We start from the raw sequence: 22,579 nt of genomic DNA, 5'->3' as shown, positions 1-22,579 counted from the left end.
TCAGATTTTGCTGTGGGGAGCAGCCTGTCACATTCTATGTCCTGTGTTTTGGGTTGAGCTCCAGAAACAGCTTCAGAGGTGAGCCCTTTCTATGCCTGTCCCACAGGATGATTGTACCTCATGGCCTAGGTTTTAATGATAATTGAACAGCAAGTCTCTAGGGAATGACAATGCAGAGCTCACTGTAATAGTTAAACACTATCCAAGTATTCTCATTTGAAATTTTTGACATAACAAAAACAAATAAAACATCTGGCCATACAAGTCTGTCTTCATTTGTACACAATGAATGCTGAATGCACTGTGTGAGATTAAAATAAGCCAATAGCTTAAGGAAGGTTGGATATTCATGCCATGAGAGTTAACTATTTTACTTAACTATAGTTTCCAGATTTTGAGTTTGGCTGGGTGCTAATGGCGCATGCTTGTAAGCTCAGCTACTTAGGAGGCTGAAATCTAAGGAGAGAGGTTTGCAGACAAATCCCAATGACTCTTCCCTCTAACCAGCACAAAGCAGGACATTGGGGCTCAAAGCTCTGAGTTCAAGCTCTGGGACTGGCACCAAAAACAACAGCAAAAAAAGATTCTGAGTTGATTTGCCCTTTTCTTGAGTAAAATCTTTTTAGGGCTATCAAAGATTGATATCTAAATTCTATTTTACAATTATCTTTTCAATATCCAAAGATAAACAACTGGGGGACTGCAGGGGATGCGGGAAGACTTAAGGTTGGAAAGGATCTTGTGCTACATTATTTGTAAGCCATGACTGTACTCACAGCACTAATGCCACCAATGTAATATTTTCCATATCATTTAAAGATTGTCTCTACTCTGCCGATAATTCTTTGCGTTGCCAACCATCAGGGTTCACTTAAAATATCCACCATGTTTGAATACATTGTTGAGCCATTGAATACACTGGTTGATGGGCAAGAATTTGCTGATCTCTGTTCTTTGGCCAATGAAAAATTACTGACGTATTTCTGCTTCTGTGACTGCTTTATTGCTGATCTTCTGAAAAATGTTGATATCAAATAAGAAGTTTAGACTGCCTGGCTTTGTTTATGCTACATATGAAGCATAAACTAAAGAGATTATAGAAGTCGACATTTAGTCTATGCATTCTTATCTCTAAACATTGTCTGATTAAAAATTAGGTGTGTAACTTTTGGCAAGGCTTATCTTCAGTAATATTTCACTGAGTCACACAGTGTTTTATATGTATACATAGGTATTTTTTTAATAATATGATAAACTTTAGAGACAATTCAGCTGAGCCTGTGAACACTTTTCATTATGAATGAATTTGAAATACTAACCCATTTTCATGTCCGCCAAAACTAATAAGAGCTAAAGACAGAAATTAGGGTCTAATATATATAACCTACACATTAGTGGATGATTAATAACCTTTCGTATTTCATATTCTATAAATACACCATTTTCATCTAAAAGTGTATCTAAATTCCTAGATTTGTTACTCTCTCAACATGCCTTAAAAATCTTCCCTTCAATAACTAAATATTTGGTTAAAAAAATAAGTGAATGAATGAATTCTGAAAATATCTTCATTCATTTCTAATGTTTCCTATAAAATTTCAAGTGCCACAATAAATTCAAATTAGCAAAAATTAGAAGATTTAAATTTTCCACCGCATTTTTCAAATGTTACCTCAAACAGTCATCATTGAACCATGATCTGTTTTGAACTCATTTCTCTCTCAATTCATTAGATGTCTGCTATTTAAAATTAAATTGTAGAATTAAAATGCTTAGTGGCATGCTAAAAATCTGTTAGTTAAAGAACAAATGTGTGGTTAACAGTCTTCTGGGTAGAGAAGTCTCGTTTAATATGATATTCAACAATGTGACTAACTGCCTCCCAGAAATTTAGAATTAGCTGTGCAAAGGTTAGAGAAAGTTAAAGGTCATCACCCTCCGGCAAGAGGGGCCAGCTCCCTACGAAGTTTCTAGCAGACCTGCTTCCCTAGGGCACATCATAAAAGTAATTTACTGACAACTCACCTTACCAGGGGTCACCGGGGGCCTTGAGTTTTCTGGAATTTACTTTTAAGAAGCATGATTAAGTAGGGACAACTACTGGCCCCAAAGTATTTATGCTGAGAACAAATGTCTGTCAGAATTAAATTCTTTGTGTGTGGTGGTTTCAGACTTACAAAGATGTGTGCCCTGATGAAAAGCACATATATTCTTATTCACCAAATTGAATCTTAGGATGAACATTGGTTAATTGATTTATTAGGTTTTTACAAAATGTTCCAGAAACCTCAAAACCCAATGAGAGAGAGAGAGAGAGACAGAGAGCATTTACCAACTTAGTTATATCCTTTCTATCTTTTCTGTTCCAGTGCTCTCTTACACTGGAGAAAAGTGCATTCACATTATTTCAAAGGAAAATGAAGATGCCATTTAAATCAAGCCAAAAGAGTTGGCTTAACAAAACTGCTGCAAGAAGAACTATTTCCTGATTAAAACCAATCTCCCGCTTTTCATTATTTCTGTTAAATTATTCTGACATGAAATATTTGGTTTCACATTCAGGAGAGCTGGCTCGGCGCTCGTTGAAAAAAATTGTGAGAAGTTAAACTATCTGTGCATAGGATAAAATTAAAACAGATTCTCTGACACTGTGTGTGGGATACAGCCTCATCGACAGAGCAGGGAAGCAAGCTGGGGCTTTCAATTGCACAGCACACATCGCCGTAATAACAGGGGACGAGGCATACAATTTCAAGGAACACCCACAATGAAAATTATTCTTTCCAAACAGAGAATTGTTTTGGAATAAGTTAGGTTAATTGGCACCATGGGAATTCTCTCAAGGAAACAGAGCACAGAAATCCCACGTGTGCAAGGGGAATGATCGAGTGCTGCCCTCTTTCCTCATGCAGATTCTCACATCTAATTTACACTGTGCAAAACCAAAGGCACTTCTGTAGATTTGGACGCAGGTAGAAAAGGAGACAGCTCTTTGCTAGCTTAACAAACACACGAAAAGCTGGATTTGTTAGATGAGATTATTTGTTCCAGTGCCAACAGTCAAGATGAGAGCTATTGAGTATATTTGAGACTGCTCTACTTTTGAGAATGAATTATGAGCTCATTATTTTATCATTTAAAGTTAAAAATTCCTTTCAATAATATTTCCATATCCTCCTTTTTTGAAGTCTATAGTTTTATACTCCATGGTCGTTTAAATCGTAACTATAGGACATCTAGATTTTGCCCTTTCTTATACACTCAATCCAAGTGTAAGTGTTCTTTTGAAAAGTTGTCATCTGACCTCCTGTTCCATTTTATTTATTTATTTATTTATTTAATTTTTGTCGGCCGTGGGGCACTGTCCCCGAAGCTCTTCAGCTCAAGGATAACACTCAACCACTTGAGCCGCAGCACCACATCTGGTTTTCTGGTGGTTAATTGGAGATAAGAGTCTCACAGACTTTCCTGCCCGGGCTGGCTTTGAACCATGATCCTCAGACCTCAGCCTCCTGAGTAGCTAGCATTACAGGCATGAGCCACCGACATCTGGCTTCCATTTTTTTATTTATATCATTTTTTAGTATCTTTAAGTAGTTATGCAAAGGGATCTCATTATCTTTTTTTTTTTTTTTTTTGGGTCCGGTCGTGGGGCCTGAACTCTGGGCCTGGGCACTGTCCCTCAGCTCTTCAGCTCAAGGCTAGCGCTCTACCACTTGAGCCACAGCGCCACTTCCGGCTTTTTTTTTTTTTTTGCTTATGTGGTGCTGAGGAATCGAACCCAGGGCCTTGAGCATGCAAAGCAAGCGCTCTACCACTGAGCCACCTTCCCAGCCCCCTCATTATCTTTTTAAACATGCATTTTCACAAGAGTAACATAGGTGTATATATCACTTTGCGGTCTCTGCAGTTACCATTTTCATGAATTAGCATTTACAACTGGATACTGCAAAAACTTTTCTTCTTTATTACAATGGATAGTTCCAGTAATTTACAAGCTTTCCCCACAGTCCATTAACTATATTATGATTCCAAAGTACTGAGTTTCAAAACTCGCAATTTACAAAGATGAGATAGGCTAGGTGCTTGGGGCTCATGCCTGTAACAGAATCCTAACTACTTAGGAGGCTGAGATCTGAGGATCAGGGTTCAAAGCCAGCCCAGGCAGGGAAGTCCATGAGATTCTTAGGGCTCAAAGTGGTAGGGTGCTAGCTTTGAGCAAAAAAAAAAAACAAAAACAAAAATACTTGAGGACAGTGTGTGCCCAGGCCCTGAGTTCAAGCCCCATGACTGACCTAAATAAATAAATAAGTAAAAGATGAGAAAAACTTCTAACTACTCCTTCACGTAGGGACCCACTGAAAGCAGAAGCTGACGCAGCCTCTGGCTTTACTGACCTTGTCCCTCTGCAGGTGAAAATGGCCTGGAGTGGTGAGGCGCTGTCTCCAGGGCACACAGACTTTCATAGCAGAGCTGGAAGTAGGCAGAAGTCTGCATGTGACCCTCCCACGCCCCACTTCCCTCCTTGCTGCTCCAAGTCTCTGTCAGCCTGACTGTTCCTGAACTTGTTGAAAAAGTCTAAGGCATAGCTGAAGCGTGGCTCACACCTATAATCCCAGCAACTCCCGAGGCTGAGACCTAAAGACCAAGGTTTCAAAGTCAGATGGCCAGAAAAGTCCTCGAGATTCTTATCTCCAAATAACCAGCAAAAGCCAGAAGTGGAGCTGTGGCCCATGTGGCAGAGCACACCAGGTACCCAGTGAGCTCTCGTTGACAGTGGTTGACTGGATTTCTGCATCATTACAAAAGAAACAAAAATCAGAATAAAGCAGAGTAAGCCCCACCCTCCCTGAAGCTGGGTAAACCGTGGTCTCTCTGACCTCTTCTCTTGGACGCAATGCTCCTGGATGACTTCCTGTTTCACAGAATTTTGGAACCAGGGGGCACTAAGGCTGTCATTTCCTCTAGACTTCACAATGAGCATGTAGAGATGCTGCAAGGTGATGCCACACAGCCAAACATGTGCCAAAACACGTGCCCTTGTCTTGGCAAAGGACAGGTGCTGATGGATGATTTCAGCCACACAGCGGTTCATTCTCACCCACCCCTAACCTGGTGCTAAGTTTAGGACTGCAGATCCATCTGGAACCCAAGATCCTGCCCACTGAAGCTGCAGGCAGAAGTGACTGAACAGCCCTTCTAGGCATTCTTCCCAGGGAAGAGTCTCACGCAGACACATCTAGGAGACTTTGTCCTTCTGTTTGCTTATTGTTTTATGTATACTGACATTTAATCCAGCCAAGAATCTTAAAACAACAGTAAACCTCCTCAGACAAAGAGACAACAGGTGTAGTTTGCAATTAAGGAAGTATGCCAGCTATTGAGTTAAAGCCTTTTTGGTAGAACCAGTCCCACCACAGCAAGTGGCTGAGGCCTGGGGCTATACACACAGAGGACTTGGGTGTAAATATATTATTAACGTCCTGGGGTCATCTGATATTCAAGATCCCTAGAGCTGTAAATAGAAGCATTCATGATGACACTGGGAGACACCAGCACTGGAGGAAAGAATGAGCTACATGGCTTTTTCAACCTCAGGTCACAGGCTGGAGTCTAGTCTGTGGTAGTCACTGATAACTTATGACAGATGTTTGGTGACCTGTGTGGGGGAGGGCAGAAATTGGCTAAAGTTGTGTCTCACTTTTCCTGAACAGGTGTGTTCAGATCCATCGCCAAAGATGTTTTGTTCTGGGGGTTGGGGGGTGGGCATCATCAGATCTTTCTTAGGAGGGCTAGGAATTTATTCCCAGTTACATTTGTCTAGTTTTATCATCTTCAGAGTAGCACTCAACCACATCTTCTATTCATTCACAGCACTCATACTTTCTACTCGTTCTTCCTTTTTTCCCCTCCTTTTAACAACAACAAAAATTCCTCTGAAGAGTTTCTAACTCTCCTCGTAGGGGAGGAGCAGCCTGCTCACCCTATCTGGAAATGCCTGAGGCAGATGTCTCTTATTTAGGTTTGTGGTGTTTAGATCAAAGGTGCTTTAGGCTAAGAGGGTCATTTAGAAACAGCTTAACAGAATTTTTAAAAAGAGTAAATAATTTAGTTATTGTATGAGACAAGCCAGAAAATCTGATAATTGAATATTTGAATGTTTTTTGCTTAAGAATTTTGGTGGCAATATGTAAAATTTTAAGATCCTTTCTGCCTCTGTGTGTGTGTGGGGGGGGGAGTTAGCTTCAGTTTGCTGGATTGAGTTCAATGATGAAGTAATTTCAACTGCTACCACTGATGGAATTAGATGAAATTCATATCATGTCTATTCTTGTCCTACTACATAGAGAGATGCTAAAGTAATCAGAACCTATTTGTTTTGAGAAAATTGTTTTCAATAGGCTTTTTCTTGGTTTGGACTTTAGGTCCAAACATTGTTTAAAGTCAGTGACAGGATAAACTTATAAGTAAGTTGTATATGGCACATCCAGATAGAATAAAATGAAACTTTGTTAAAGGATTAAAATTTTATTGCGTTTGGTGATAACTGAGCACCACAGTGATGACAGACAGGCCTTGTCACTGACCGGGGGTCAAAAAATCTTGTGGGCCTAGAAAATTCTATGATTTAGAAAAAGTTTTCTCTGGGCTGGGAAGGTGGCTCAGTGGTACTTGCATGAGGCCCGGGGTTCAATTCCTCAGTACCACATAAGCAAAAAGAAAAAAGCCGGAAGTGGTGCTGTGGCTCTAGTGGTAGAGCGCTAGCCTTGAGCTGAAGAGCGCAGGGACAGTGCCCAGGCCCAGAGTTCAAGCCCCACGACCAGACCCCCCAAAAAAGAAAGAAAGAAAGAAAGAAAGAAAACGTTTTCTCAAGCTTTTTTTTTTTTTTTGGTCGGTCGTGGGGCTTGAACTCTGGGCCTGGACGCTGTCCCTGCGCTCTTCAGCTCAAGGCAAGCGCTCCATGGCTTGAGCCACAGCGCCACTTCCGGTTTTCTAGTGGTTTATTGGAGATTAGAGTCTCAAGGACTTTCCTGCCTGGGCTGGCTTTGAACCGTAATCCTCAGATCTCAGCCTCCTGAGTAGCTAGGATTACAGGCGTGAGCCACCGGCGCTCGGCTCTTCTCAAGCTTTTGATGTGATCATGTGCCCTGGATGTTCTTGATAAATAAGCATATTTGAGTTGAGAAGTGAAATGATCATTTTAATTTCTAGCCAGTGCTCTAATTTTTAAGAATCTTTGAGATATGCCTCGAATTTAGACCCCTCTGATTTTATGACAACTTGGTATAATCATAGACTTTATATGCTCTTAAATAACTAAATGTCCATGGATATATACTGTCTATGACATTGTTTAAATGTATTATAGTAATTGATGAAATATCTCTGTACATGTCTACTGTACATATAATATGTGCATTTTATTATGTATATCTAGTTAATACATATGTAATGTAAAATTATGGGATACATCTTTATCATATAAATAATAGGAAGAAAGAACTGCTGAGAGCTGTATGCTGTATAAGCAAATTCTCCAGGTTGGTCATGGAAGGTAGAAATAAGCCCAAGAGCAGATGTGCACAGAGACTTCAGAGACTGTCTATGAAATCCTGAGCTAATGTGATGGGAAGAGGGTCTGTTCTGGCCTGAGGGCTAAGAGGGTAGGAACTAAAGCATCCCTTTACTCATTCTTATTTCTGACAGAACTCAGCACATTTCCTATTATTACCTCCTATTGTGTTCAACTTTAGCACCTTTTTAAAAAAGTTCTTGTCTGACTTCATGGTTTGTTTTACTGCTCAGCATTTTAGGGAACTAATTCATTGAGTAATGCACTTAGGAACATGACATTACAAATTAATTTTATAGCAGATTTATCCAATTGCCCCTTCCAACTTCTGACATTCTGAATCTGTACTTTGACCAACAGTTGCTCATGGGTTAAAAAAAAAAAAGTGCCTTCTTAAGTTTTCAGCACCACTATATTTCCTTTGCAAATCCTACAATTTATTAACTCTATGGCAGATTGACATAAACCATGTTCCAAAATAAACACAAAAAAGACCTACATTACTATAATATCCAGGTTGGGAAAAACTACTATGAAAGCAAGCAAATTATGATTAAATGCTGAGGCAGAATTCCTGGGTAAACTGCTTTGTGCTTAATCATCAGGAGGCTTGCGGTGGGAGAAACTCCAGGCCCTTGTAGGGAAGGGCTTTCTGATCCTGAGATAGGCAGGGATGCCTTACACCTGATGTCAAAGGGTGATGCAAAAGGAAGGTGTGGTTTCTCTTGGGGACACATTTCAATCTGTAAATGGTAAAGAACCGCCCCCTTGCTCAATGTGCATCCATTAACTTGGTTTCTGGGGACCGTCTCAGCATTTTGGTGTAAATGCCTCTTTCCTCATGGGGTTACTATAAAGATTACAGAAGTGCTCTAGATAATGGTTTAGCAAAGTTTCTGCTTGAAAATAGATGGTCCTGATTAATTAGAAATAAAACTAGGTGCCAATGGTTCATGCCTGTAATCCTAGCAGCTCTGGAGGGTGCAAGAGGAGTATCTCAGCTCAAAGCCAATCCAGGCAGGAAGGTCTGTGGCTCTTATATCCAATAAACTACCCCCCCCCCAAAAAAAAAGCTAGAAGTGGAGCTGTGGCTCAAGTGGTAGCGCCTTATGCAAAAGCAAGCTCAAGGCCTGAGTTCAAGAGGGAGGGAGGGTGGGAAAGAGAGGGGGAGGAGGAGGGAAGGAAGGAGGGAAGGAAGGAAGGAAGGAAGGAAGGAAGGACAGACCAGTGTATCTCTTAACAATTGAACTTGCATGAAAAGAATACTATGTATCTTTCGATGTGTGCCCTATTTAGAGACATCTCTGTGGTGCCTGATATTTTCTTGTCATGAGGCAACATGGCCAGCAGAGCTCCATGACAGCTGACATTGGCAGGACTTCTCTGGTCTGGTCACATAGTAGGTAGGAGCCAGTGCATAACATGTCAGGAGAAACGCTTTCCAAAGGTGGTGTGGGTCTTCTCTAGACTTCACATTTCACTTCAACTACATGATTACCCTAAAATTTCTCAGATTTATTGCCTCTATTTCCTTTGCTCTTCAAGTCTTGGATAAATATAAAGACATTAATGTAAGAACTTTCTTCACCTCACCCATGACTTATGAGACCTAATGCAGAGGAGACGCAGGCCTTTCTCGACTCAGCTGGAAAAACTAAAGTTGAAAATGATGGGGTCTACAGGTCATTTCTAGAGAAGTCTCAGCAGCACTCAAAGATAACTGTATTCAAACTCTTCCACTTCTACCTTGATAGTAAAAACTGCCTCAGTCACAAACTTTACTTTCAGATTTAAATTATGTTTATGTTTGGAACCAAAACTCTATAAACTATCAAAACAAAAAGGTGTTTTTTTTGGTTTGTTTGAGGGGAAGATAATTTCTACCACTTTTCAAATTTCTTTAATGTTTATTACCATTGCATCACAACACTTTCTGATGAAGTTTAATCACTTCTCAGTGCAAACTTGGTATGTCCAAAACTGTTTAAATGTATGCAGTATACAGAAACCCTCGAGAATAGTGCTTCTTCTATTATAAGGTTTTACAAATATAATTTCTCACTTTTCAGCCAAACATGTGCTTTCTTTCAATCTGAAGCATGTTTAACTTTAGTTCCAACAATTTTTCTTGGAATTATCTCCTATATATTCCAAGATTCTTCACCCTGTACGTATACATACATACCTAATATCTATGTATGTATGCTAGGTTTCTAAAATTACTTTGGAAAAGCAAATTGTTTCTCGCGTCTGCTTTGACTCCTTTCACTCAAGCAAAATCACACCACCACCATTTCATTAGCTGCCCTAGGACTATACGTCAGAATCAGAAAAATATGACAGGCTAGGTCTCTGACAAAGTTCACCACAAATAGACCTTCTGCTCGATGACTCCTTGGATTTCACCAAACTTTCAATGGTCATAATGATGTGAGTGATTTACAGGCCTGTGAAATCAGAGGCTTCCCAGGCTGGGCTCCCTGGCAGACCCCCCAGCCTTCTCCAAATGCCCCTGGGGCTGCCGGGCAGCCGGACTGCTGGCTCTCAAGAGCCCTACCTCAATGCGCTCAGTCACCCGGACAAGCGGCAGCTTTCAGCCTTCTGTCCTCTCCTCCCGTGGTGAAAGGACTCCTTCAAAAAGCATCTTTTGAAGTGAGGATCCAAGTAGATAGAGAAGCACAGAGGTCCAGTGACACTTACTCCAATGATAGACAAGTCTCTCAGCTCTGTCTGCTGCGTGCTACCAGCTAGGGGCGGGGAGGGAGGCGCACTCTGTCCTGGGCCCACTTGTGAGAACCCGGGGACCAGAAATGGGGCTTCTAGTTTCCTGCAGGGGTGGCGTCCCTGGGGGTGGCAGGTGCAAGGCTAGAGATGGCTCCTGGGCCCTGAGTAATCGGGAGTACTTCGGGGGAAATTGTGCAAGCATACCTTAGAGGATGCTGGTGCTTACTGAGAAGTTTCCTGATAGAAGAGCAAATCAGGTGTTTTAAGAATAAAACAATTAACAATTTTGACAACAAACTGTGCACCATAATCTGAAGTGGGAAAAAAATAAAAAGGAGCAAAATCAATGGGTAAAGCAATTTACTAATTAGAATTCATTTCTCCTTCCTTCCTTCCTTCCTTCCTCCCTCCCTCCCTCCCTCCGTCCCCTGCTTTTTCTTTCTTGGCCTTGGGCTTGAACTCAGGGCCTGGGCATGGCAACTCCACTTCCTGCTTTTTGGTGGTTTTTTAATTCGGAGATCAGAGCCTCGTGGATTTTCCTTGCCCAGGCTGGCTTTAAACCATGATCCTCAGATCTTAGCCTCCTGAGTAGCAAGCATTACAGGCATGAGTTACCAGTGCCCAGCTAGAATTCACTATCAAAACACTGTTTTCAAAACTTTATATCAAGTGCCTTCACATTACCACAGTGAATTCATCTCGTTACTCAAATTATTCAAAATAATAAGTACAAGCTAAGTGGATAACTAAAGGTACAGGGACAAATGACAACCAGTGAGCAGCCATGTACTTCAGTGGTCATGCCAGCAACGGCATGGTTTAGATCAAGCAGAGAAAATGTGTCTTGTTCTTTGTGTAACTGACCCAAGAAGTGGCTCAGTCTGAACTGGAGGTTTGCAAATTATTTATGCTTTGAAATTACTGTCTAAAGCTTTAGGCCTGGTGCCCAACTCTATTCTGACTTAACGAAGTTTGAGTTTTTGAAAACTCCCAGGATATTATATTGACCAGACAGCCATTCTTATGAACCACTGGTCTCTCTTTCCCAAGGACTTTAGACAGAAGAAGTGGACTCTAGTACTTGCTAGAAGTTCTGAGTAAAAAAAAAAAAAAATCGGATATAAACTCAACTTAAATATTTCAAACCACCAAGTATCTAAAGATGTTTTTTCCCCTCAAGATACATACTACAATTTTTTTTGGGGGGGTCCGGTCGTGGGGCCTGAACTCTGTCTGGGCCTGGGCGCTGTCCCTCAGCTCTTCAGCTCAAGGCTAGCACTCTACCACTTGAGCCACAGCACCACTTCCGGCTTTTTTCTTGCTTATGTGGTGCTGAGGAATTGAACCCAGGGCCTCGAGCATGCAAGGCAAGTGCTCTACCACTGAGCCACCTTCCCAGCCCCCATACTACAATTTTTGTAATGTTTTCTTTTTGAGATTAAACAGCATGATGTGTGTGTGTGTGTGTGTGTGTGTGCGTGTGTGTGTGTACTCACACACACACGCACACACAATGAAGACATTGCTAACCATTTTGATCGCTGGGCCACTCTTTTCTGTCAGTATTAACAATTAGCCACCAAAAATATAGGAAATAACTACATTTTTTTTCTTTTGGGGCCAATCCTGGGCCTTATACTCAAGGCTTGGGCACAGTACCTGAGCCTTTTTGTTCAAGGCTAGCACTCTACCACTTGAGTTACACCCCCACTTCCAAATTTTTGGTGGTTAAAGTGGAGATAGGAGTCTTATGAACTTTCCTGCCTGGGCTGGCTTTGAACCACAATCCTCAGATCTCAGCCTCCTGAGTACCTAGAATTATAAGTGTGAGCACCAATGTCTGGCTAATTGCTACATATTTCTTAAAACATATTTCTTATTTACTTTTTAATTTTAATTCCACAGCTTCTTTCTTTCTTTCTTTTTTGTCAGTTGTGGGGCCTGAACTCTGGGCCTGGGTGCTGTCCCTCAGCTCTTCAGCTCAAAGTGAGCACTCTACCACTTGAGCCACAGCGCCACTTCCAGCTTTTTCAGGTAATGTGCTGCTGAGGAATGGAACCCAGGGCCTCATGCATGCAAGGCAAGCACTCTACCACTGAGTCACCTTCCCAGCCCTCCACAGCTTATTTCTTACACCAGAGAAATACTTTATTCCTTAGTGTATGCTTTACAAGTTTCCAGATAATTCTTACAATATGTTAAGCCCACACGATACTATAATCTCTTAAATTTTAGACAGAACAGTCTGGTTTTGCTGTTTAAAAATGAGACATCATAGTTTTAACTTCAGTCAGGACTCATGTCCAAGTTCTTTAATGCCTGGCTGTTTGCCAATGGCCTTCCACTCAGCAGTTACAGCTCAGGATTGGTAGAAGTTTAAGAGATCAGTCAACTGCAGACCTTTGTCCACCAAAAAAAAATCACTGTCAATTCATAAGGGACAATTATCAGAGAGCATTCCAGATTTTTAAAAGCTAGTACCTCTAGAAATGCTTACAATCATAGATTCTTCTTTATGTCTGATTTAATTGACTCCTACTAGTCATTAATCTCTACTGTGGTTTATATAATTGTCAGGATCTCCTTTGTGGTTTATAGAGTTTTCATTTTGGGCATGTAGAAGTTGGATTTTGTATGTGTTATTAATTCTGTGAGCTGGCTATTGCAACCCATAAAGTTGTTAAGCAACTTTATGCCTTCTCTTAGAATGTTAAAACCTCAAGAATAGAGGCAAAAATATGTAGAATAATTTTTGAAAATTCTTACTTGCATCTCTTATGAAAAATAATAGTTGGTGAACACAAAAATAATTTTATGGACATTCTGACTTCATATATATATTTGTATTTATATGTAAATAAATATATATAAATATATATTTATACACATATATATATATTTAAGCCAGAGAAATCACTCACTGTAAACTAGCCATGGGAGTGCTCTCGCTTGCTCTCCTGCTGAGCCTATACTGCCACAATCAGTGGTATCAGCTCATGAGTGTGTTGGCATCTGCTCCTTTGCCTGCAGAAGTCTCTATTTTGTTTGTTTGGGGGGAGGGGGAGGCACCCTGGGGCTTGAATTCAGGGCCTGGGCACTGTCCCTGAGCTTTTTTGCTCAAGGCTAGCGTTCTACCACTTGAACCATAGCTCTACTTCCTGCTTTTGGGGGGGGAATTAATTGGGGATAAATTGTTTCATGGCTTTCCTGCTCCATCTGGTTTCAAACTTCGATCCTCATACCTCAGCCTCCTGCCTAGCTAGGATTACAGGCATGAGCCAGCAGCAGGGGCCTCCTCTTTCAATGTTTCTAAGCATTGGAAAGAGAATGAGGCAGCCACGATGTGGTCTCAGAATACACACTCACACCTTTGCGGCAGATTCCTCACTCACTGACGTCTTTAGTGCTGAACACTCAAGAGAATTTAAATATTACACTTGAAAATATGTCCTATCAGTTACTAGAATAATGGATTTTGAAGTTTACGCTCCAGAAACCCTAAAGTTCTTCTGGATAAAAAGGACACCAGACTCTACAGGATTTCTTATGGGTTTGGCCAAATTCTACTGCGCTGCTTGGGCCTGCAGTGTAAACATACCACAGAAAATGGGACTGCCATACCCTGGGGCTGTACAATTTTACTATGTGATGAAATGTCTCCATGTCAGGACCAACTATCCCAGTGAAGCTTTCAATCATGAGCCCAATGGATGGGTGCAAAGTAAAGGAGAGAGACTCTAAAGCAAAAGGCAGCCAGCCATTCTTTAGGAAGTTAAAGTAGAAGTAAGAAATCAGTTTTATTATTTCTTAAGTAGTTTGTCAGAACCCCGAGCCCCTTTTGCATGTATTAGTTTTTGCATTATTTCTCCCCCTCCTTCCTTTCCTCCTCCTCCTCTTTTTCTTCTTCCTTTTCCCTTTTCTTCCTCCTCCTCCCCTTCTCTTCTTCCTCTTTTCCCTCCTTCTTTGGTAGTACTCAGGTTTGTAGGGCCTCATACTTGTTATGGCACACTACCATTTGAGCCACGTAAATCCTTTTTAATAATGATAGCTTCAGTTATTTTTCAAATAGGGTCTCATGGTTTTACCCCAACTATCCTGGACTTTGATTCTCTGATTTATTCTGAGTACATGGATGACAAGTGAGTACTACCATGCCTGACCCACACAAATCTTTTTGATACTAGCGTTTTACTCAAATAATATTTAAAAGCTGTTTGTTACTTTCTCAGGTATTTAAAAATACATTTAAAAAAGTAAATTGGTTATGTGTGTTAAAGTATATATCCTTTAACTCCATAATGCTTTTACGGATAAAAAGTAAGGAACAAAGTACTAGAATCACCCTAAATGTTTCCCAACAAGGAAATATGTAACACCTTTTTCAAAAGATTTAAAGTTTAAGTTTTTGAGAAAATTTTACAAATGTGGGAGATCTCAAGGTATGCTGTTAAGTGAAAAGAAGAGGCTGAAGAGAACACACATAAATATACATGAAGGGACACACACATACACATGCACATACAAAGGGAAACACTTATGAAGAGATACACAGAAAACATATATCATGTATGTGTGACTTTTATCTTAATTTTGTTTGAAAGTTTCTTAGAGGAAAAAGAAAAACCCTCAAAAATAGAAATAGTAACAGGTGCTTGTCTGTTTTCCCATTTGCTAACATGTGCTTGCATGTTTTTGTAAGAAAAATATTTATTTAGTTTTAATATAAAAACAAGAAGGAACTATATCAAAGTGTACGTAGTTGTTAATCATTGGGCTCAGAGAGGATGGTCTTTTCCTTCATTTGTTCTTTTCAGAGAGCACATTCCTGGGCCCTGGCTAGGGAATTGTACTTGTATCTTCAACTTTGCTTTTAACACCTGGCAGTGACTTATCAGGAAGCAACTCAGCAGGTATTTTATTGAACCCTGATATGCAAAATATCAATGCTTCACTCTGATTCCTTGCTGTGAATTCTAATGAGAAGTTTTACTGGGAGAATGTTTAAACTGAATTAAGGAAGATTTTTCCCCCCCCCCAAATGATTTGTCTTTTGCTGCCAAAGTCCTTTGCCATAAGAGGTCTGTTTGTTTATTTTGTTGGGTTTTTGAGGCAAGGTCTTATTATATAACTCAGGCTGGCCTCAAACTTCTGATTCTCCTGCCTTAACTTCCTAATGCTGGGTGTACAGCTACCAAGCCCAGCTAAAATATTTACTTCTCTTATGGCTGAGTTTGACACTACCACTTCACCAGCTTGAGCCTGGGTGTTCCAAACTCTACGGCATTATCTGCATTCTAATTGACTCATTCTACTGTTCCCTAATGTAGAGGTGCTAGCTAGGTCTTAGGATCATCTCTGTATTTTTTTCCTGACTTGTTTCTCCTGACTCTGGTGATCAGACCTTTAAGTAGAATACAAAAGACAAAGGAATTCATTTCTACAAAAGATACATCCTTCCTTTAATGTTTTCCAGTTAAAAAAACAGAATAGATAGTTTTCCCCATTTCTCCATTCTAAAATATTCATGAGCTGTTAAATGTGTCTGGATGTTAGAAGGCCACAACGTGTAGCTTATTGCCATTTCGCTCATGGGAAACAATCTTTATTCACATGTCTAGATTATTTAGCATGATAAGCCAAATTGAGAGAGGTTGGAAGAGAAGGGGAAAGGTGTGCTCACATACTACATAAATGACTTATTGTAGATAAAAGTATTTGACTTACCTGCAAAATACTGTACATGGACACCACAGCGTGAGAAACATTTTTACATGACAGATTCAAAAATAGATACAGTAAAGAACAATGTGGAATTGTCAAATAACCAAAAACCTTCTGGTGCTAACAAATGGTGATGTTCCATCAAATGTTATGCCCACTAAACAATATCTAAACAAACTCTTTACAAAGTCAAGTCATTTTAAATTTGAAAATTGCCTAGGGAAAAAATGCTAAAATATCCACCAAATTGCATTTTTCCAATTGCTAGAAAATAGCATAAACATTGAATGTGGCTACCCCAATTGTTCTTTTACGTTGCCTACCTTTCTCCTTCAACATTCTTTCTTTTGTTATAGAGAAATACCTTCATGAGGAAAATGAACTCTAAAACAAAACACCAACATAGCCACTGCAAAGATAAATAAAAATTGAAAAGCCAACCTTTATTCCACTTTGAACAAGTTTGTGAATATCCAAATAAGGCTCCTTGAAAATGTCTCCTGCAGGGGTCAGAATCTTCACGTAACCTTCTTTTTCCAGAATAAAGAGCCGGTGAGAGCCATCCCCACTGTGCACTGCACCCACGGGCTGCCTTAGCCCACTCACCACCTCCTGGACGCAGAAGCAGTTGGGCTTGTGCTTCCTAAACGAATGGAAAATGACACCAACAGTAAGGCTTGTGTGTCTTTGTTGAGACAAAGGAGGGAGGGGAGGCGCTCATCATCCTTCCCAAAATCCATTTCTTCTAGAAACCAATGGTTTTGCAAAGACACAGAGTAGCTCACCCAACTCACACCTTTGTGTGATTCTTGTGATTCCTTTTCAACTTTTTAATGGAAAACAGTAAAATGGCTTTCTCTCAGAAAGCCAAAGTGAGGATCCAAAACATGAGTATTTAACATTTTCATCGGCTCATTATCTCATCTTGCAGTGGCTATAATTAAAATGGGCTTTTACTGACAATAATGAACCCCTTACAAGAAGGGACTGAGAAGGTTCTAAGATCTATTTATAAAAATCTGATTTGCTAATAATAATTGTACCGAATATTTCCACAGCACCATAAGCTTACAACAATCATAAAATTCAAGCTTAAAACTATGCCCATAAAATTCATATGAGTCATAGAGAAGCCAAGCTCGTAACATGGGATTAGTGGTCTAAGTATTAAAAGCATTTAAGCTATGATTTTAGAAAAGCAAACTACCCAAAAGAAAGCACCAAGCGACTGGGGAATAGAGCTAGCTGCTGAACATAATAAGCACGCACAGTTGAGGGACTGTTTTTAAAACCACAGTTTTGTCACTTTTTTCTCTCTCAAGAATCAAGAACATTTATATGTATGGACCTGCTGATCTCCTCGGCTTTGTCATATTCTTCCATCTGATCCAAGTAGTTAGAGGCTGGCCCTCTGACTTGTTTTCTGGGAAAATCTGGAAAGCACAGCCCACCATCTTTTCTGGCATAGTAGAAGCAAAACTCCTCAGCCGTTGTTTGAAGGAAACCTTAAAAAAAAAAATGGTGAAAAGACTCATCAGAAATACGGCACTGCAGCTGAACTACCTCATTTGGTGTCTTATTTTAAAAAGTATCTAAATATGCTAGGATAATAAGTAATGGAAATAGAAGGATGGATGGACAATTGGAATTGCATGAGGGTTGGGGGGGGGGAGGGGAGATAATTTCTTCTTTAACCAGAAAGAAAAAGATGAAGAACTGCAGTAAAAAGTGGCCTGTGCGCGGCATATCCCAGGCTGGTAGGAAATGCACGTGATACCAGCTATGGGATGCTTGGTAACTACTGCACTGTCGTTCCAAGCTTCCTCAGTGAGCGGTGAGCTGACTTCCTCCCTCTCTGGCATTTTCCCCTACTAAATTACTTCCTGAAAAAGACAAGTTACAATCAAGGAAGAGGCTATCAAGGACCAATGTGGGATATTTTATAAGTCGTATTGGGTTGCCCCTCAGATGCCATTCAATAAGGAGCCCTATAAGAGAGAGAAAAGGAGGGAAAACAGAATCATCCTATTCAAGGGACACATAGGAAAATGTAATCAGGTAACTTGAGGGGACCAGTGGGGTGGGGACAGATGGGTAAAGAATGATGAAGGGTGGCACTGGTCAAGACCTGTTGCACCCCTAAACTGATACGTTGAACTGAAATGCCTCTGAACAACTAAAGATATTTTTAAAAATCTTTATACTAAATGACTGACTCCCTGTGTGACCTTCAAGTGGTAAGTAGAGGCTAGTACTAAGGCCTCTGTTTCTAAATAAGTAAAAAACCTTTTCCCTGTACTTTATGTATAGATAATGATGATTTTGCAATTCGAAAATTCTATTTCATAAATGGCAATTTGTAACTTACCCTATCTAATCTTCTCAAGCAGAGAAGCTGACATATCATTGAACTAAAACACCCCTAGGAAGGGGCCAAGAACTGGAAAGTTACTTTTCTTTGAACAAACATTCAAGCATTCGAAATTGGAGAGAGGACCAAAGGTTGTAGCATCATTTATTTGTCTTGAGCAATTTACTACAAGAGATAACTTTTCTCCTTCCATTCTTCAATGGCTAAGCACTTGGATGACAACTGCCTACTGGTGGTAAACAAGTCTCCTTGAGTAAAATTAAGGGAGGGAAAGTTCAAGTTTGTTTCAGCACATAATCTGTACATTCCAACATTGTAGTCTGTCAATCAGTACCACCTCAGGAGCAATCAATGAGCAATGCTGGTGGCTGATACCATTTTTTTTTTTTGTTGGTTGTGGGGCTTGAACTCTGGGCTTGGGCGCTGTCCCTCAGCTCTTCAGCTCAAGGCTAGTGGTCTACCACTTGAGCCACAGTGCCACTTCCAGGATTCTGAATGGTTTCTTGGAGCTAAGAGTCTCATGGAATTTCCTTCCCTGGGCTGGTTTTGAACCATGATCCTCAGATCTCAGTCTCCTGAGTAGCTAGGAATATAGGCATGAGCTACCAGCACCCAGATGCTGATATCATTTTTAAAAGGATTTCTTATAGCTGGGGACAAATAGAAGGAAATAAGAAATCACTTTCAAATAGTCTCTCTTGAGAACACATTCATCTATATCCATAAGCTTGTGGCCCAGGAGGTAGTCTTGACAAATCATAAAAATACAAAAAATGGGGCTGGGAAGGTGGCTCAGTGGTAGAGCGCTTGCCTTGCATGCACGAGGCCCTAAGTTGGATTCCTCAGCACCACATAAGCAGAAAAAGCTGGATATGGTGCTGTGGCTCAAGTGGTAGAGCGCTAGCCTTGAACTGAAGAGCTCAGGGACAGCCCCCAGACCCAGAGTTCAGGCCCCACGACCAACAAAAAAACAAACAAAAAACATTAATAAGGAATCCTTCCTTTCATCTCACAAACCCTAGGCCCACGCGAGGAACTGCAATGCGAAGGAGGGAGCTAGTGCCGGAGGCTTTTACTACAAAATGTGCACCTTTTTCTTACAACCATGATTTATGGAATGAAGTAAATCCTTTTAAAAGTAGCATTAGTCATTTTCCCTTGAAGGATCTGCTTTTGCTGTGGACAGTGATGAAACAGACCCATCTTGTAGTGAGGATTCAAAAAGCATCTGATTTCAAGGCACTGATCAACATGTCTTGCAAGGGAAGATGAACCCTTCCGCAGCCCTCCACAGGCTCCCTGAGGAGTGGCTGGCTGGAGGCGAGCATTCAGCCCGTTCCAGATTAGTAGAACGTGATGGGTGTGAACTGTCCATACTCACAAAGTATTGCAGCGGTTTTTGTTTATTGTTGCTGTCTGAGTGCACCAGTACCAGGGCTTGAACTCAGGGCCTGGGTGATGTTCTTTAGCTGTTTCATTCAAGGTTAGCATTCTCTCACATCCACGTGAGCCACAGCTCCCCTTCTGGCTTTTTGCTGGTTAGTTGGAGATGAGATTCTCATAGACTTTGCCGCCAGGACTGACTTGGGTCTCAGCCTGCTGAGTAGCTAGGATTAGGAGTGTGAGCCACTGGCTCCTGACGTGGGGATTCTAGTTCCGCTATACCACAGAAAACTCTACAGACTACTGACATGCAAAGCAGTTATCCCTAGGGAGCATTCTGTAATATAAATTTTCCCTTCTCAACGTGTATTCTAGAGAAGTTATCTCTCTTCCTTATATGTGTGTCCACCACGAAAAGGAAAAGAGGGAAATGAGCCCCCTGTGCAAAAGGGGCTGCACACACACAGAGCGCGCTCTAATGGAGTGTCCGTCCATGCCCACTGGCTTGCTGTCCTTGGGACTAACAGGACATCTGTGTAAGGGATCTGATGTAGTTAGGAGCCATTGTGGGTTCCAGAAACTCAATAGACTCAAACTCTTGACCTTGGCCTCATTAGCGACAGGATTAAGCCAATTGAACTAATTGGGTGCAGACCTTTCACACTACAATAAACCAGGGCTGCAGAGATGACTGACGAAAACCATTATGATAACAGGTAGAGAGAAAGGAGGAGGGCTGGTGAATGGGTGGCCATTAGCATGCTTTCCACTGAGAGTATTACGCCACCTTTTAATGAACAACAGAGTTTCTACTCTGCTCATTCAGGTGAAAGAAAAAAACTTGGGGGGATTAAGAATAGAGCTCCTGTGTTACCTTAATGTCATTTCAGCATTTTGTTTTGTTTTGCTAATGTTGAAATGCTAGTTCCCTAACAACTAGAGAATAGTGAGGTTAATAAAATTCTTATGCATGCTTACTTATATTGCTGTTTAATTTCTTCTCCCATTTTTAGGAGGGAAATAAATGACTCATGATTGTTTCTAAATTAATATGTCTAGAAATGAACTAAATTCAGGCTATAAGAGTATTTGGAAATGGCCGGGCTATCGTTAGCCTATGAAAGAAAAGCAACAGGTGAGGTCATTTATATATTTATTTCTTCACATACTGAGCAACAGAGGGAAAAATGACTCTCCCTCTCTCTCAATTCTCTTAAAAAATTTTTTCTTTTAGAAAAAAAAAACACCCCCAGGATGCCTTCCTTCTCTTCAAGGATTTGATTTCTAGAAAGAAGAGGCCATTTGTAAGGGAAGTGAGATATGTTGACAACTTTCCTTCTAAAAAAAAAATTTCAAAGTAGCTGTTTTCCACAATTTTGAACTACCAAAAAAAGTAAACCATATTATTATACGGACTTAGAAAGGTAAAATTCTGACAAACTTGCTCATATACCCATTTCTGAAAAACTAGCACTCTACAAGTCTAAAGATACTTTTCTGTGCAGCAAAGGTGGGAGGGGGTAGAGAGTCCCACCTTGTGCATTCTACTGTAGAAAATGGCAACCTGCTTTTCAAGGATCAATCTGTCTAACAAAGCAGGGGGCCAGTGGTTCATGTCTAGAATCCTAGCTACTCAGGAAATTGGGATCTGAGGATCAAACCAGCTGGGGCAGGCAAAAGCTGCAAGTAGAGCTGTGGCTCAAGTGGTAGAATGCCAGTCTTGAGGGAAAAGCACCCTGGCACACTTGCAGACACATGCATATGCACGCACACACACAGACTCTCACACACACACAAATATGGGTATCAATCAAATGATGCATAGAGTACCTTATTGCAGCTCACCTTGGGGACATGCATGGGGACAAGTATTTCAAATGATTATTGGTGTAAGCCTAGGAAGGACAGCCCTGTCTGCCTGTGGCTAAGGCCTATGCCTTCCATTGTGTAGAAGGCACCGGGCACTCTCTGCTTCGAGAGGAGAGCTTTCATCTGGTTATCTTTCAAGGCAGCCTGGGTGGCCACCAAGAGCACTTGACATCTTGATGCACTTCAGCAGTTTTACATATATACAAACTTTGGAGAAAAATAAATTTATCATTCGTCACCACATATGTTGACCCGGGGAGCGGCAGGCCTGCTTGCAGGACTCGCTCTGCACTGTCGGCTGAGCTTTCCTCTTGGGGGGGGATGCCGTGGGGGTTTTCTGAGGGGGAGGATGCTAAAAGAACGAAATACAGAAAGCTCCCCCCCCCCCGTCCCGTGAAGGGGCCCGCATGCCTAGCAGAGAGCACAGGGGGTTTCTCAAGGGGAGCTAAAGGGAAGCGGAAGAGGGTTGGTGTCCCTTTCAAGGTGTGACAGGAAAAGCAGACTTGAACCTTTCTGGTTTATAGTCTGTTATCGCTTCTCTGCAGGCCATTGAGCAACTCTGACCTACTCCACCGTGCTTTGGGGAATGTGGTCAAGAGGAAGAAACAGCTGGGTTAAGAAAAGTCTTAGGAACGTGGCTGTAGTTTATAAAAACAATAATAATATTTTCCCATTCCGTGGATTTAGGTATACCTCGTGCTATACCCAAAGGGAGGAAGCTACTAGTCAAAATGTTTCTTTATTACAAAAGCACTTATAAGAGAATTCTATTGACCATAAAAATGTCAGGGGGAAAAAAAAACATTAAAATGTATAGAGCAGTTAAAAAATAATCTCTAGTCAGGTGCTGGTGGTTCACGCCTGTAATCCTAGCTATGCAGAAGGGATCTGAGGATCCTGGTTCAAAGCCAGACTGGCCAAGAAAATCCATGAGTCTT

At 41.0% G+C, this 22,579-nt stretch overlaps 1 protein-coding gene across 1 annotated transcript in view; it reads right to left on the bottom strand.

The window, feature by feature from the left end:
- The window catches only part of Hhip (hedgehog interacting protein), an 80,343-nt gene that overhangs the window by 50,707 nt on the left and 7,057 nt on the right, over positions 1–22,579 (bottom strand). The window contains exons 3-4 of the mRNA XM_070022136.1: positions 17,367–17,523; positions 16,460–16,661 (exon numbers count right to left, since the gene is read on the bottom strand). Of these exons, the coding sequence (XP_069878237.1) occupies positions 16,460–16,661; positions 17,367–17,523 (359 nt within the window). The remainder of the gene's footprint in view (positions 1–16,459; positions 16,662–17,366; positions 17,524–22,579) is intronic.

Source organism: Dipodomys merriami, unplaced genomic scaffold, assembly GCF_024711535.1.
Source record: "Dipodomys merriami isolate MVZ:Mamm:240054 unplaced genomic scaffold, mDipMer1.0.p SCAF_15, whole genome shotgun sequence".
Lineage (NCBI taxonomy): Eukaryota > Metazoa > Chordata > Mammalia > Rodentia > Heteromyidae > Dipodomys > Dipodomys merriami.
This window is presented reverse-complemented; position numbering and strand designations above follow the sequence as displayed.